A 17,696-nucleotide genomic window follows, 5' to 3' on the forward strand; every position below is an offset into this window, starting at 1 on the left:
GTGCAGGTGTTAGGCTATAATTAGGCTTTTTAGACTAGTAGTTTGTCCGTTTGGGAGACACTACTGGAAGCTACAGACATACTTTTCTGTGCTCGCTGAGAGCAAACCAAGGCGACTTTATTGTGCGAATGTGATTTCTGAAGCGCAGCCGGTAAGCCCTGAAGTTGTAGGCTATCGGTATTCTTTTTGATTTCGGAATGTTTAGCGATCGGTTTATGGCGCTGACTTGCGTTCTGCTCGATGCTAGGGCAGTTGGCTGTCTCACAGTGTTTGCTGATAAAGTAGGCTAATCTCTGTAGCATAGACATACCTGCCAGTGCCAACCTTGTTTTTTTTAGTAGCAATTTGTCGTAGCGCAGCAATTCATGGCGCAACAAATACCTCCAAGTCAGAATATATAGGCCCTAGTTGATGTTGGCCTACTAGCGCAGCATCATGGCAAGTCTCTGAGGGCCTATCTGAGAGGCTACTTGAGCTTACTTACATAGCCGGCTACACCAGACCAGTAGAGTAGAGGCATGAGGAAAATGGTTTATTTCACCAGATTTTCTTGGTCTTCACGGTAGGCTACTTTTAACTACCATAGGCTACTTTATAGCCCATATAAGGAAACATTTCATGGAAGATTTTATTTCACATTCATAACACCAATAAAATGCTATTATAGGCCTATGGTGTGCTGGAAACCAGGCCTCTAAATTAACTCTATTCATCACCAGCCAATATGACTGCATGTTTGACTAGTAAGATTAAGGCCAACAGTCATCACCTATCAAGTTTTTTTATGGCTGTAGAAGATGCATGTGTACATGATAGGAAAATGTATTTGGTGAGCTATTGCCGTGGCAAAAAATTGAGACCACCTCAAAAATGGCAGTTTTTCTGGTCCCACTATTTGGCATGTGTTTCAGTAAAATTAACATTGTGGTTTTATTCTATAAACTACTGATATTTCCTCCGAATTTCAAATGAAAATATTGTCATTTAGAGCAGCTATTTACAGACAGTTACAAATAACAAAATATGCAATGTTCTTAGTTAAAATTAATAACAGCACAGATGCATTATTCCCATAAAGGCGAAGGGCTCTCAGTCTACTGGTTAACCATTACCTCCAGGTTAACTTGCAGGCTTTACTTATCACACCACGTTCCAAAATATTGTGCATATGACCGTTTTTCCTGATTTTCCTAAATAGGCAATATGAATAACAGTCATCATATTTTTTTCAAGTCATCATCATTAGAGTGCAAAAGAAATGTTTTTGAATGAACCTTCCAATGATAAGTGTTTACAAAAAAAAACCTTAAAATGGCCTGTTCCAAATTATCATGCAAAACAAAGTTTCTAAACGTTTTGTTGTTGCATCCCTATGAAGAAGCATCAATGTAGTTTCAATGTTTGTGAATCTTAGTAACCCGAAAGCTTAGTAGCCTGGGCACAAGTAACATTTTCTTGTTTTTAATGTTAGGCATTTGTATTTTGAGTAAAAGTAGTTTGCAACCGATGCTTATGGACTGTCAGTATTTTTTTAGGGGAGATGATGTGCTCAGAGTCAGACTGATAATTCATTTTATTTATAACTCTTTCGTACAATCTTGTAAATTACGAATGCTTGTGGTTATTCAATCTGGTTTGTAGTCTAACATTGCTAAGTTTATTTTTTAACTACTGTAGACATGGTCGCACATTTCCTGCATGCTTGCGCATGAGCATTTTTGCACATTTCTGTAAAACTAATTTCTTTTCTTTGTCTGCATGTGCCCCTCCAGGGTTTTCACCTAAGGAAAAGACAAAACCACAACTCCTGAACTGTTTCCTTGTGCCAACTTGTGCACTGAACTTCAATAAAAAGAGGAAAACTATAGACTTGACAGAGAAAGACCAACGCACCATTGGAAACCGACGACTGCCAGTTCATCCCGGCTGTACCAGTGAGCTGTCTGCCAGCGGACCACCGCTGACCAGTGATGCAACTGACCAGTGGACAACCTCCTGCTGCCAGTGACCAAGATGCAGTTCACACCACAACCCAACAGAGAGAAAACACTTCACATAGGGGCCTGGAGGATAAAGCTTGAAGAAGAAAAAAAGAAACAATCAGGAAAAAAGGTCCTGCTTCATCTTCCCACTTGACATTCAGGAGCCTTTTAACCACTCTTTATATCCATGCAACTGTCCTGATCAACCGTCTTAGACTGCTGAAGCACCTTTTATCCAATAGCTCTTGTACTGCTGCTATTGTGGGTGGGGGAGTTCTGAACTTGCACTGTGCGTTGTCCTGGACTGCAGTTTGGTGTTGGGCCTTCAGCTGACTTCGGGAAAGTACTGCAGTGAATGTTTTCCTCTGCATTTCTAGTGACATTGTCTCTTGCTTGTGCAGTAATGTCTTTTACTGACTTTGCTGGCTACTGAAGGAACAGCACACCGCATTGGCACTTAGAACTTCACTTAGGTCTTCAGGACTGGCCTGATGTCTGCTATGTTCACAGCACCTGGAATCCATCACCAATCTCAGTCAGTGCTGCTCTGGATTTTGCCAACTCCGTTTCCGTAGGGGGTTTGGCATCCATAACTTTCATGCTGTATGGCACCCGAGATGGTCTGGCTGTCTACCAGGTGATGCCACTTCTTGACCTTGATTCGGCAGTGCTTTTGGAAGTAAGTCTTCAGCTGTGCTTCAAAGACTGCTCCGCACATCTTCGCCTTGACTGGGTCACCCTTGTGGTCAAGAGGGTTCAGCTTGGCCTTGGCCTCACGATGACACCGTGCCTACAGCTCCACCGCATGTACAGCACAGTACTAGTAGAGTAGCGTAGAGAGGTAGAGGCTTGGCTTAACAGCTCTCTTCTGGTGAGTGGTTCTCTCACTGTCTCTCAGCAATTCTGGCCGAAGCACATTTCTTTTTTCTTCTTGGGGAAGTGGATCTCCGCTGATGTTTGAGATCTGTGGTGAATTCTGGATACTGTGGGCATATTCCCCGGGGGGCTGGTCCTGATGGCCTTGCTGGGGGTTCAGAGTGGTGGTCTGGTCTGCGCTTCCTTCTGCCACCTTGGGGTGGGTGGCCAGCAGGGTCAGTGGAATGCCTCACTGTGTAGACAGGGGGCAGTGTAGCTGGAGTGTGGAGGAGGGCATTAACTGTAGTGCTCGCCTGGGCTCAGCCGAGGCCACGTCACCCAGTTGCGATCCGGAACGGTGCGTGGTCCAGGTTTGGGGCTGTGCCGCCAGCAGTGGCAGCAGTGCAGGAGCTGTTGGCTGGAAGTGCGCTTCGGACGTCTGGGTCAACTAGTCAGGGCAGTTGCATGGACATGGGGAGTGGCTGTGGGACTCCTGAGTGTTGGGAGGGGGAATGGGGGCAGTGCCTTCATCCGGCACAGTCACTGTCCCCGAGGGGAAGGGTGTCAATTTCCTGGACAAGGCTGCGGAGATTTTAAAACAGTCGACAACACCACATACCCCCTCAAAAGACTACTAGAAATGCAAACACAAGTCAGCCAGTTTTGACGTCCTGGAGCCAACTTCTGGAGCCTGAACCTCTTCATCCATAGCAAGTGGCACACTGCAAGAAGATGTGTTACTCTTTGGAGATGTAGTGAAGCTCTGCGACCAAAATGCATTACGAGGACAATTCAAGTTCGCAAGAGTGGTCAATGTGACAAGTCCAAAGGCATTGTTCCGGGATGTCCATGTGAAATTCCCACCAAGTAGATGTGCTCAAGTGAAGATTCCAAAGCAAACCAAAAAGTCCTGGGACCCACAAGGTACCACTGCATCAGGATGTGCAACGGCTCTTCGTCCCAGTTAGTAGAAACCAGCTGGCCTGATTGGTGCGATCTTCCTGTGTCACATCATTCCTGGGAAGTGTCGCGGCAGGTGGTGTCTGGGCACGGACTCGCTGATCGACAATCTCCACAGGTCCTTGTTGCACTGGATGTGTGGGGTGAGTAAAAAGTCAATGTAACATTTGTTTTTTAACCTAAGGGAATGCCCTTAAATAGTGTACTTTCAGTGTCACGTTGGTGTCAGATATGGATGAACACTAAAGATCTGTTTTGATCTCTCTCTCTCTCTCTCTCTCTCTCTCTCTCTCTCTCTCTCTCTCTCTCTCTCTCTCTCTCTCTCTCTCTCTCTCTCTCTCTCTCTCTCTCTCTCTCTCTCTCTCTCTCTCTCTCTCTCTCTCTCTCTCTCTCTCTCTCTCCCCCCCCAAGCTCCAACTTGGCATCGGCATGGGCATATGCGTTTTCTTCATGATGGATGAGAGGAGGAACCGATGCATGGGTTCTGCATCGGCTTCTTTGTCACCATGGCACACCTCATGGGGGTGAGTATCACACAGTTGCACTCATACACTCACATTGCTCCCACTTTCTCATAGTTTATAAACAAGTGTGTCAAAATAGAGGGAGAATGTTGGACCCAGGGCACGCCAGGTACAGTGAGAATAAGTATTTCAAACCTTGCTGCTTTTGTTGCTCAGCTTTGGTATGGACCTTCTAACTCACCAGAAATAAAACCCCATTGAAAATTACAACTGTAAAATTATTCAAAGATCTGAAAGATCTGGTCTAGGCTCAAACTGCTGCACGTGTTGGCAACAGTGCTGAATGTAGCTGAACTCTTATACTCAGTGTTTAAATTGGCTCTTGGGATGTGGGGGAGCCCTTCACTCGCGGTCAAAATAGCTTTTAAAAAAAAACAAAATTAACATCGCCCCATCAGGCAAATACATGTATTCTATGAAGTTATTGCCCATAATTAATATCATACATAAATCAATGTATTACTCAGTTATGAGAAAAACAGCAAGGTACCCTCATTCCCTCTTCACTGTATTAGGTTGCTAAAAAATAGGAACAGTTAGACCAGTATCACACCTGATGCATTTATGTAGCCTACTTTTTAATATTCTCTCCTGTCAGTTGGCAACAGTATGCTATTGGACTGTAAGTCCAGGGGCAAAAAAGTTATAATTCTGACCACCATCACTGCACCATCAAGCTACAAAGGTGTAGACCTAAGACTATTAAGAACTCATATTATTGATGTGAATAACAATTTGTTTTAAAAGATCATATGATTGGTTTTAATTCTCCTATAATGTCATGGGTTTAGCATGCACTTATTAGCAAGTTTTATGCCAAATAAGTAACAAAGTTAAAAGAATAAAAATGCATGCCAAGGCTATGCTGTTCTATTACAGTGCGTGAAAGTGTGCACTGTCACTTTAAATCAGGCGGAGTCTGCAGAGAATCTTCTCACTCGGACACGTCTTTTCTTTACAGATTGCCCCTTTGGCTGACTGATTATATGGGGCGTTCTAATTACACTTCAGTCGCATTAAGTAAATGCTTTTTTGCAAAGCAATAACTTTGGCAAAAGGCGGCAATAGATTGGAACTTGCTGCAGCAATTCTAGCGCGAGAGAGACGGTGCACTGCTCTACACGCAAAGCTGGGATGGACACGCAGGAATCCCTGTCATTTGTTTACTGTCTAAACACTTTTAATACGTTCCTGGCATGTTTAAGCCCTCATAAAAGTAACCTGCAACCAAATGGCTACACCTTCTGACAGAGCAATGGACGGAAATCCCAAACTTGATGTTGATTTTCCCCCATTAACCACCTGCTGTTAAAGTAGGCAGACACCACGCTATTCTGCATGACTGTTTGGTTAACTTTGCCTGAACGCTAGTCGATATCAAATGAAATGACAGCTTACCTCCGTTTTGTAAAAGGCATTGTATCTAGCCTATTAACTTTGCACATTGAACATGGAGCACATGGAGGGCAGGCTTGAAGTAGTGACAAACTCGAAGCGGAGTAGTTCTAGCTGTGAGAGAGCAAGAGCTCCGGACCGCTCAACTGTTGCAAAGTTGCAACGTTGCTACAAACTCAAATTGTGGTGTCTCGCAGCGCATGTGCAGAATGCAGATGCATAAAAACTGAAATAATGCGGGAGTCCCTTAATCTTATTTTATGTTGCTATCATTGGAAAACTTTCATAAAAATATGATATTTCAAGAAGAGATGAAAATATATGAACTGTGAATACACTGAGCGAGGGTGGGGCAGCAGGAGCGCAGCCCCGTTTGGCTGTCCCTCCGAGGTCAGGAGGCGGAGCTGTGCTCCGGAGGGCTCTGCCCCAATTTAAACCCTGCTTATACTTAAACTGTGCTCAAATGTGCACGTCGTGCTGAAGTGCTGTCTGCATTCAAAGACAGAACGTTGGAATATAGCTGCTGCTGGCAGCTTGAACTGTGTCTGATCTATGAAATAAACTGTTGAGAAAGCTCCGATTTTGTTGAACTTGATAGATAAAATATTTCTAATGGGAAGCATCATGGGAAGGGGCAAGTCTTTGTGCAATGTCATGAGGTTTAAGTCAAGTCTATTGATGTTCAACCCCAAGTCAAGTCACAAGTCTTTTGTCATTTTGTCAAGTCATCATATTTATGACTCGAGTTGGACTCGAGTTGGAGTCCACGAGCAGAGTAGAGCATACGTTTTGCCTTCGTCAGTGTTGTGTGTGTGTGTGTGTGTGTGTGCTCAACGGTGCACGGATGAAGGCAGAACCCTGAGACGCTTGCTCTACTCTGCTTTCAGGACAAAAAAAAGTTACTCTCATTACTGCCTGTTTCAGCGTGGAAACCTGCTCTCTTCCTTGAAGTTTTTTTTACATTATATTTTATATTCAACTCTGAACACTTTTTGTTTATTTCAGATGTCCTACACTGGAGCTGAAATGAACCCTGCCAGATCCTTCACCCCTGCTATGTTCAAGAGGAACTTCATGAACCACTGGGTTAGAAAAATATCTACAATTGATGCATTAAAATTGTGCAGTATCAGGGACTGTTAGTGTCGCAGTATCCAGTTAAATCAGTCATTACATTATTTATTGGTGTTTTGCAGAAGATTAAGATTATTTTGTCTTGCTCCACTGTCTCTGCAGCTTACATGTAACTATAATATGTTTTTTTGTTCTTCCCTCCTTGTGCAGTTGTACTAGGCAGGTTTCATGAGCTGTGGCACAATGGGCACCATCATGTACAACTTCATGCTCTCCCTCTGCACCCTGGAAGGCAGCCGGCCCCTGGAGGTGAACCAGCCCATCAAGCTCAACACCCAGGCCCTATAAGCCTGCTGCCCAACCAGGGGAAGCAAGAGCCAGCCAGCCTCCATCGATCCTCGCTGTGTTGTGTGAGTAAAAAGCCTATGTAACATTTATGTTAACGTTAATGTTTTTAACCTAAGTTAATTCCCGTAAATACTCTACTTGCAGTGTCGCATTGTAGTCTGATCTCTCTCTCTCTCTCTCTCTCTCTCTCTCTCTCTCTCTCTCTCTCTCTCTCTCTCTCTCTCTCTCTCTCTCTCTCTCTCTCGGTCTTCCTGACCATGCGGCTGGTCATCTGCATCTTCTCTGTGGTGGATGTCGGGATGAGTGGATGCATGGGCTCCGCTGCCATGGCCATTGGCTTCTGTCACGATGACCCACCTCGTGAGAGTGAGTCTCACACACACACTCACATATCCTGCTGACAGACAAATAAACAGACAGACAAACCAAAGCGACTGAAAACATAACCTGGAGGTGGAGATAATTGATATTCTTTAAAGTTATTTTCCGGATTTTCCTTTTGACAGGGCTGGACTGACAGTATGGCATACCGGGCATTTTCCCGGTGGGGCCGATGCCCCTCTTAAAAAAAAAAAAAAAAAAATTACGAAAGAGACCGACGGCCCAAGATGTCATTTTGACAGCCCTCGGCCAGGGCGGTTCTAAGGGGTGGCAGGGGGTGGCATTTGCCAGAAACATGATATGCCAGCCCAGGTGCCCCCTCAGATATAATAGACTCTAGCCCTGCAAATAACGCGTAGCGTGCCTATGAAATCGCAAATAGCGGTTCAACAAAACATCGTTTTTTCCCCACACACTCTTTGATGCATGTTTGAATAGACATCATGGCTGTGAACTGGGACATGTGGGGTATCATTCGAAAGCATTCTCCTCTTTCCAATAGTATGCATGATATTCAGTTGCCATGTACATTATGACAACAATGACACATAGAAGCAGAGGTGTGCCTTTATATCCTGAGGAAGACAAAGTCTCAGAGAAAATGCACTGTATTTCATTCATTTGGTTTTCCTTTTCCAAGTTGAATGTGTACCAACGGAGATTCATAAGTATATGCCTATGCTCTATAGTCCATGTGATGCATATATAGATTTGTTTTGATAGGCTACATGGAGATTAATGTTAAACTTTATGGTTAATCCCTGAGACTTCATTTTATTCCTCCTGTAAATTCTGCTCATTTTTAAGGCCAAAATATTCACTGGCATGTGCTAATTGCCGTCTTTGTGGTGGAATGGTGCTGTTGGTGATTCTGTAGAGTAGTCAGTTAGTAGCCACTAAGCACATTATTGTTACTACCAACAATTGTTGTTATAACATTATTGTTACTAACAAACTTTAATTCAACATTCCGGTCATCCGACCTTCTTCAGAAAAAGTTTGTTGGTGGAATGGACAGTGTGCAGGATTCCTTTACACCTGACTACCAATAAATATAAATGTGGATATTACATTTAAGTATTGTATTTGTAGTTAATAATAATGTATCCCTCTGTTCTTGTCTAGTCAAGCCAGATTGTTGAGGCTGAAGTTAACTACTTCTGAAGCAAGACGCTCCAAACCCAATAGTGAAGTTCTATGTGCCTAACATTAGAATAGGTATGTGCCCCCCTCTCTTTGTCTGTGTCTAAGGAGCTGATTGGACTGAAGAGTGCAGATAAGGTCAGTTCATCCCCAGCTGCTAGGGGCTCTCTTCTCTCAACTTCCAGGTTTTCTGCCAGCTTACATGACCAATCATAGATTAATTAGGGGCCAAGCAGCGAAGCTGGCGAAGGCCCCTATAGAGTTAGTAGGTTTTCTTCATTATTATTATTTAGTCACCATTCTTATCCCTCTGCAAGTCTATGGCAGCCCATAGAACCGTACGTAGGAAAATGCTGTAAATCGGCACACACATTCGGGCCTGGCTCAGCATTACCCACAGCAATTTATAGATCCCCAGCCCCAACGCTCTAGCGCCACCAACAGGTCAAAGTCACAGGTACATTTCTGCTTGTAACTTTTGAACCGCTGGGCCAATTTTCATAAACTTGGTATCCATGGAATCCTTGAGCCAAGACGAATCCAACGCACTATATGACGTCATTTTCCGCCAGGGTAGTTTTCCCGCCATTTTGGATTTTGTGAAATTCAATAAAAATGCTATTATTTCTGCAATTTTTGACCAATTCACCCGAAACTTGGTATATAGTATCTCTAGACTAAGCTTCACATGGGGTCTCAAGGAATATTAGATATCTTTTATAGTTTTGCCGTGACAGCCAATCAAAATTGTCGTAAAAGTGGTGAAACAGGAAGTGAGGTCATATCTCAGCAACTGTTTGTTGAATTAGGTTGGGATTGTGTCCACACATAGTAATCCATCCCATGACCTACCACAAAAAAAATCAGAACCCCAGCTCAAACTCTGTAGCGCCACCAGCAGGTCAAAATTTTAGCTACTTTTTTGCCTGTAGCTTTTAAACCATATGCACGATGTAAAATATATTATTATCACTAGAATCCTTGGGCCAAGCCGAATTCAACGCACTATATGAAGTTATGTCAACGCAGAAGGGAAATTCCGCCATTTTGAATTTTGTAAAATTCACTGTAAGTCTATGGTAGCCCATAGAACCATACATAGAAAAATGCTGTAAATTGGCACACATATTTGAGGCAGCATCAACATTACCCACAGCGAGTTATAGGTCCCCAGCCCCAATACTCTAGCGCCACCAGCAGGTGAAAGTCGCAGGTACATTTCTGCTTGTAACTTTTGAACCGCTGGATCAATTTTCATAAACCTGATATCCCTGGAATCCTTGGGCCAAGACGAATCCAACGCACCCTATGACGTCATTTTCTGCCTGGATAGTTTTCCCGCCATTTTGAATTTTGTAAAATTCAATAAAAATGTTATTTTTCCCGCAATTTTTGACCATTTCGCCCGAAATTCGGTATATTGTATCTCTGTACTGAGGTTTGTATGGGGTCTCAAGAAATATTAGATATCTTTTATCGTTTAGCCGTGACAGCCAATCAAATTTGTTGTAAAAGTGGCAAAACAGGAAGTGAGGTCATATCTCAGCAACCCTTTGTCGGTTTCGGCTAGGATTTGTTACACACATAGATGTCCATCTTATGACCTACTGAAAAAAAAATTCAGACCCCCAGCTCAAACTCTGTAGCGCCACCAACAGGTCAAAATTTTAGCTACATTTTTGCCTGTAGCTTTTAAACCATTACCACAATGTAAAATATATTATTATCACTAGAATCCTTGGGCCAAGCCGAATCCAACGCACTATATAACGTTATGTAAACACAGAAGGGAAATTCCGCCATTTTGAATTTTGTAAAATTCAATAAAATGCTACTTGTCACACAATTTTTGTCAGAATGACCAGCAAAAAGGTACACATCATCTTCAGACTGATAGGCATTAGGGTATCCAAAGAATTTTTGATACCTCTTATCGTTTGGAGGTGACAGCCAATCAAAATTGTCGTAAAAGTGGCAAAACAGGAAGTGAGGTCATATCTCAGCAACCGTTTGTCAGATTCTTTTAGCTATTTTTTGCACACATACTAGTCAATCCCATGACCTCCCACAAAAACAATCCAGATTCCCAGCTCAAACTCTCTAGCGCCACCAATAGGTAACAGGAAGTGAGCTTATATTTGTCAGCCCTTTAAGGGATTCAAAATAAACTTGGTTCATGTGAGCACACTCCCCTCCAAGGAATGCACACCAACATTGGCGAGATTTGGGCCAAAGGGGGCGCTGCAGTTCCTTCTGTTGCCGTGGCGACTTTGGCAAGTTTACTGCTTGGCCCCGCATTGCTGCTTGCAGCTATATTTATTATTTAGTCACCATTCTTCTCCCTCTGCAAGTCTATGGCAGCCCATAGAACCGTACGTAGGAAAATGCTGTAAATCGGCACACACAATAGGGACAGTCTCAGCATTACCCACAGCGATTCATAGGTCCCCAGTCCCAACGCTCTAGCGCCACCAGCAGGTCAAAGTTGCAGGTACATTTCTGCTTGTAACTTTTGAACCGCTTGGCCAATTTTCATAAACTTGGTATCCCTGGAATCCTTGAGTCAAGACGAATCCAACGCACCATATGACGTCATTTTCCGCCAGGATAGTTTTCCCGCCATTTTGAATTTTGTAAAATTCAATAAAAATGTTAATTTTCCTGCAATTTTTGACCAATTCACCCGAAACTCGGTATATAGTATCTCTGGACTGAGCTACACATGGGGTCTCAAGGAATATTGGATATCTTTTATCGTTTAGCCGTGACAGCCAATCAAAAATGTCATAAAAGTGGCAAAACAGGAAGTGAGGTCATATCTCAGCAACCGTTTGTCGAATTAGGCTGGGATTTTGTACACACATAGTAGTCCATCCCATGACCTACCACAAAAAAAATCAGATCCCCAGCTCAAACTCTGTAGCGCCACCAACAGGTCAAAGTTTTAGCTACATTTTTGCCTGTAGCTTTTGAACCGTACTCCCAATTTTCAAAATATTGGTACACAGGTCATTTTCACACTATGTTGCACCCAGGTATGGATTTTCGTAACGATTGAAAAAACTATCAGCTCACAGCAGCCATTCAAAATTGTGGAAAGAATGGAGGGATTTTTTCTCATCTCTCTGTCCCCTTCCCCTCCCCTGCGCACGTTCACTGACACCATTCTCGGCAGGGGGTCTAGTGTCAACCAAAGCCCCACTGCCCCAGCCCCTGCAACACACCCCCCCCCCCCACACACACACACAGACAGACAGAGGGAGAGGGAGAGGGAGAGGGAGGGGGGAGAGGGAGAGGGAGAGGGACAGAGAGGGAAGAAGGGAAGGAGGGAGGGAGAAGGAGGGGGGAGAGGAAAGAATTTTGAACACCTCTTGTCGTTTGCCGGTGACAGCCAATCAAAATTGTCATGAAGGTGGCAAAACAGGAAGTGAGGTCATATCTCAGCAACCGTTAGTCAATTTCTGTTAGGATTTTTTGCACACATTCTAGCCCATCCCATGACCTCCCACAAAAAAATCCAGACCCCAAGCTCTCTAGCGCCACCAACAGGTAACAGGAAGTGAGCTCATATCTCGGCAGCTCTTCAACGGATTCAAACTAAACTTGGTTTACGTGATCACACTCTCGTCCAAGGAATGCACACCAACATTGGCGAGATTTGGACCAAAGGGGGCGCTGCAGTTCCTTCTGTTGCCGTGGCGACTCTGGCAAGTTTACTGCTTGGCCCCGCATTGCTGCTTGCAGCTATATTTTTAAATAAACAATTGAACGTGAAGTCACTGCACGTATGGTGGGTTTTTTCTTGGTACCTGAAAGAGAGGGTTTTTTCCCGTCAGAAGACATTAGTTATGTCAATTTAATGGTGGTGCTCCGCTAATTACCGGTCTGAGCCAGTCCAGGCCTGCCTTTTGATATTCTGCCTCTGTGTTAGAATGTACCCACCGTTAAAGTTATAGACTGATTATGTGTTTTCGACAAACAAACAAATTCAGCAAGGGATCAAATCATTTTTCAATGTGCGAACCTGGGGAACATAGGTACGCTCCCCTTATTTCTTTACATTAAAGCTAATACTCAACTATGAACACTGTTTGTTTCAGATATTTTACACTGGAGCTGAATTGAACCCTGACAGATCCTTCACCCCTGCTATGTTCAAGAGGAATTTCATGAACCACTGGGTAAGAAAAAAACAATTACGCATTAAAAAATGTGCGTATACCTTCCCATTGTTTGTAAACTACTTTCGGGTCAGATATAGAATCATGTGGTCTGCACTGCTAGTGTGTCAAGAAGTATTCAATGAAATAAGTTATTATGTATTGATGTTGGCAGAATGTGCAATGCACTACATGCCATTTCCCAGTGCTGTCACAAATTGCTGTGTCCTCTCTCGTGTTATTTTCTACCTCTATGGCTTGCAGTCTCAACAGAAATCCACCTCTCTTAACACTTCCTCCTACAATGATGTAAAAATCGTCATTTTGCATCATTGTAGGAGGAAGTGTAAGTGGTGAATACAGATTTCTCCTGTCTCAGGGGGAATTGAGAGAGTGTTGCACGACCATTCAAAAGTATGACTGGGTGTCTAGCAATGGAAAGCCTAATGCAAATGGGTGGAGTGTCCCTTTAAATTAATCACTGTCCTGTGTCAGCCGATGCTTATTTGAGTTAATGGTAAATGAACGATGACTCGCGACCACTTTCACGGTCCGCTGTCAGAGATCTCTGAATGTAACTTTTGACTGAGGGACCCAGGCGATTGTCATTGGAAACACTTCTGATATGAAAGATTTGCCATACATACCACCAGATATATATTCCCATTATTATATACTGCTGGAATTCTGTGAGTTAAGTAGCATTTTTTTATGTTACTTTATTTTTTACGTGTCATGCCTGTCTCAAAATCTACACAAACTATATAATCCTACATTGTGCCCTTTTAAGATTGTTCTGTCTTGCTCTGATGTCTCTGCAGCTCACATGTAACTATAATATGGTTCCTGTTCACCCCTCCTCATGCAGGCAGTCTGGGCAGGTCCCATGCTCTGTGGTGCTCTGGACGCAGTCATGTACGACTTCATGCTCTTCCCCCGCATTTGTGGCCTGGCCGAGAGAATAGCCACCCTGAAAGACAACCGGCCTCTGGAGCAGGACATCTACGGGGAGGTCATCAAGGTCAAGACCCACGCCCTATACCGTAACCCTGCCACCAAGCCAGGAGATGTAAGGACCAGACTTATTATAGTAGCCCCCTGCTTCCAACAACCCAGATCTTCTCCTCCCAGCAATCCAGCTCTCCTCCTCCCAGTAACCCAGCTCTCCTCCTCAACCCCCTGCCCCTCCGCCCTGTCACCAACAACCAGCAACCCCAACAATCAAAGACTAACATGTTCCTTATCTAAACCTCCCACCACCATTATGCATATAGTTTGATGTCTTTGTATGTGTACGGTATGTATGTGTACTTCGCTCACACTGACAAACTAATTCTAACATTGCCACCGAGGGACACGTGTGCACTCAAGGGGCGAAAAAGAGACAAACAAGCAAGCAAACAAACAAGCCAACTAACACAATCAAGACAGACCTTGCACATCAGGAAGGAAGGAATAAATGCACACTGTCACTTGTCAGTGTAGAGGGGGGGGGGGGGTTTAAGGAGCAATTCAAGCTTGCAAGAGTGGTCAACGTGACTGCTCCTAAGGCATTGTCCGGGATGTCCATATGAAATTCCCCTCAAGTGGATGTGCTCATGTGAAGATTCCAAAGCAAACCTAAAGTCCTGGGGACCCACAAGGTGCCACACTGTATCGGGATGTACAGCGCCTCATCGTCCTCCTCCGAGTAGAGGAACAAGTTGGCAGAAACCAGCTTGCCTTATGGGTGCGATCTTCCCATGTTGCGCCATGCCAAGATCGAGTGGGAGGTGTTGCGGTGGTCCATGCCTGGGCACGGGCTTGCTTTGATTGACAACCCTTTTACTTTCTCGCTGCGTAGTGAGTATCATTCATTTTATGTTTTAAGAGAATATCCTGAAATACTGTACTTTCAGAGTCACATTGTTGTCAGATGAATAATGCGGAGACCATCTCTCTCTCTCTCTCTCTCTCTCTCTCTCTCTCTCTCTCTCTCTCTCTCTCTCTCTCTCTCTCTCTCTCTCTCTCTGTCTCTGTCTCTGTCTCTGTCTCTGTCTCTCTCTCCAGCTGGGCATGGAGGTCTCCTTGAGCTGTTCATCTGCATCTTCTCTGTGATGGATGAGAGGAGGAATGGATGTAAGGGCTCCGCTGTCATGGCCATTGGCTTCTGTCACCATGGCACACCTCATGAGAGTGAGTGTCACACTCCTATTGCTCCCTTTTTCTCAGAGCATAATAAACAGGTGTGTCAAAATAGGGGGACAACGTTGGACTGAGTCACCAGGTACAGTGAGAATAATAAGTATCCCTCACTGATTTTGCTGGTTTGCGTACTAATAAAGAAATTGATAGTCTCATTTTAATAGTAGGTGTATTCCAACATAAAGAGACAGAATATCAGAATACCCCCTGCCAACTTTTTAAGATTTCTGGTCCCACAGGCCAGATAGGCACTTCCAATCAACTTGTCATCTGAATAAAAGACTCCTGTAAATGGTCACCAGCACCATATCAGTCAATCAGTCAGAAAAAGCTCCTGTTGCTTGACCTTATTGTCTATCTTATTCAATATGCGAACCTGCTCTCTCCCTTGAACTGTTCTATTTGGGACCACACGTGCGTTATGTTGCACTGTGGATGTGTAGAGGAATATCTTGCTTCTTTACTTTTTATGTTAAAGCTAATACTCTGTTTTGTGAGAGCCCGGACACATCAAAGGCTTCTTTGCTAATACTCTGAACACTGTTTGTTTCAGATGTTCTACACTGGAGCTGAAATGAAGCTTGCCAGATCCTTCACGCTTGCTATGTTCAAGAGGAACTTCATGAACCACTGGGTAAGAAATATATATACATTGAAAACATGCTTATACCCTCCTATTGTTTGAAAACTACTTTCAGGTCATATATACAGTACATAGTTCGATTTACGGGGGGTGCCGGGGGGGTCTGACCGCCCTAATTGGGACTTGATACCCCCCAAATGGGACTACATTACATTTTTGGGGAGTACTGAAAAAAGAGGTAGTATTAAAATCAGTTGTTGAAAATGTCTTGTTACTTAGTATTTTTCAAAATATTCAATGAATAACCAAATAAAAAAGGGGTTTTGGAACACCCCTTCAATGGACTGTATCACCAGCGGAAGTTTCGCATCGATGTTCTGTCTTGTTCCGATGTCTCTGCAGCCCACATGTAACTACAAGTATAATATGGTTTCTGTTCTTCCCTCCTCCTGCAGGTGTACTGGGTGGGTTCCATGATCTGTGATGCTATGGGCGCCGTCATGTACGACTTAATGCTCTTCCCCAGCATTTGTGGACTGGCCAAGAGGGTAGCCACCCTGAACGGCAGCCGGCCTCTGGAGCAGGACACCGGCGGGGAGCCCATCAAGCTCAAGGCCCAGTCCCTATACCGTAACCCTGCCACCAAGCCAGTGGACGTAAGGGCCCGCCAGAATTGTTATAGCAGACAGCTGCTTCCAACAACCCAGCTCTTCTCCCAGCAAACCAGCTCTCCTCCTTCTCCCAGCAACCCAGCTCTTCTCCTCCCAGCAACCCAGCTCTCCTCCTCCTCCCAGCAACCCAGCTCTCCTTCTCCTCCCAGCAACCCAGCTCTCCTTCTCCTCCCAGCAACCCAGCTCTCCTTCTCCTCCCAGCAACCCAGCTCTCCTTCTCCTCCCAGCAACCCAGCTCTCCTCCTCCTCCCAGCAACCCAGCTCTTCTCCTCCCAGCAACCCAGCTCTTCTCCTCCCAGCAACCCAGCTCTTCTCCTCCCAGCAACCCAGCTCTTCTCCTCCCAGCAACGCAATTCTCCTCCCTCTCCCTGCAACGCAGCTCTCCTCCCTCTCCCTGCAACGCAGCTCTCCTCCTCTCAGCAATCCAGCTCTCCTCCTCCAACCCCCACGCCCCGCCCCACCCAGCTCTCCTCCCTGCAATCCAGCTCTCCTCCTCCAACCCCCACGCCCCGCCCCACCCAGCTCTCCTCCTCTCAGCAATCCAGCTCTCCTCCTCCAACCCCCACGCCCCGCCCCACCCAGCTCTCCTCCCAGCAATCCAGCTCTCCTCCTCCAACCCCCACGCCCCGCCCGACCCAGCTCTCCTCCCAGCAACCCAGCTCTCCTCCTCCCAGCAACAGAGCTCTCCTCCTCCCAGCAACCCCCGCCCCGTCACCAACAACCAGCAACCCCAACAATCAGACTAACATCTGCCCTAACCAAGCCCCACACCACCATCATGGACATAGTTTATTTTGATGTGTGTGTATGAGAGTGATTCTCTAATTCGCCTACACTTTTAAGTCCGTGGATTTTATTTGGCAATTCCACTAACTATTAACTGCATCCAATGATGTTTTGGATTTTTTTCTTTCATTTATCTTTCATATAATACAGAAAGTGTAGATATAGCATTATTTCCCTCAGTAAGAATGAATATTTAATACTGGTTTTGGGCGTTTTCATGCCGTCCTGTTTTCCAAATGTCAGATTCAGTCTTCATATTAGCATGTAAAGAAACTTGTTTTTCCCAAGACGATTGCAAATGTTGATTCACAGTAATCATCACAATATGACAAAACTGTCAGAAAGACCACTGTCCTTTCCATTATACATGAAATTTGCCATTTTGTGTGTGTCCACAAAAACTGTGTTAACCGTGTCACGGTCTGAAACCCCCTCCATAAATCAGTAATGGTTTGGTCTTAGGCCATACGAATAACATCACGTGATGTCATAACCTCTTAGGCAGGATACGGGAAGACTTTTTGGTAAATTTTGAGCTCCATCCTTCCATAATTTAATCCATTCTTTTTCATGTTCTCATAGCGGGAAAATTGCCTGTCAACAGTGTTATCAACATATTCATAAGAATCTGAAATAGAAATCACATGTAG

At 44.5% G+C, this 17,696-nt stretch overlaps 2 protein-coding genes across 3 annotated transcripts; both read left to right on the top strand.

Moving 5' to 3' along the window:
* Positions 1-7,387: 7,387 nt before the first annotated feature.
* On the top strand, positions 7,388-14,265 carry LOC134453444 (lens fiber major intrinsic protein-like). 2 transcript variants are annotated; one of them, XM_063204253.1, is made up of 3 exons: positions 7,388-7,504; positions 12,763-12,843; positions 13,691-14,265. In XM_063204253.1, exons 1-3 carry the CDS (start codon positions 7,487-7,489, stop codon positions 14,099-14,101), a joined length of 510 nt encoding a protein of 169 aa, XP_063060323.1. In that variant the 5' UTR covers positions 7,388-7,486; the 3' UTR covers positions 14,102-14,265. The 2 variants fall into 2 exon arrangements, 1 of the variants encoding a protein (XP_063060323.1); XR_010035605.1 differs by lacking the exons at positions 12,763-12,843; positions 13,691-14,265 and adding an exon at positions 8,645-8,733.
* Positions 14,266-14,343: 78 nt separating this feature from the next.
* LOC134454758 (uncharacterized) lies at positions 14,344-17,006 on the top strand. The gene is made up of 5 exons (XM_063205918.1): positions 14,344-14,664; positions 14,872-14,997; positions 15,560-15,640; positions 16,045-16,796; positions 16,958-17,006. Exons 2-5 carry the CDS (start codon positions 14,923-14,925, stop codon positions 17,004-17,006), a joined length of 957 nt encoding a protein of 318 aa, XP_063061988.1. The 5' UTR covers positions 14,344-14,664; positions 14,872-14,922.
* The last annotated feature ends 690 nt before the right edge of the window (positions 17,007-17,696 follow it).

The sequence above is a fragment of the Engraulis encrasicolus genome, chromosome 8, assembly GCF_034702125.1.
Source record: "Engraulis encrasicolus isolate BLACKSEA-1 chromosome 8, IST_EnEncr_1.0, whole genome shotgun sequence".
NCBI classification, from domain to species: Eukaryota; Metazoa; Chordata; class Actinopteri; order Clupeiformes; family Engraulidae; genus Engraulis; species Engraulis encrasicolus.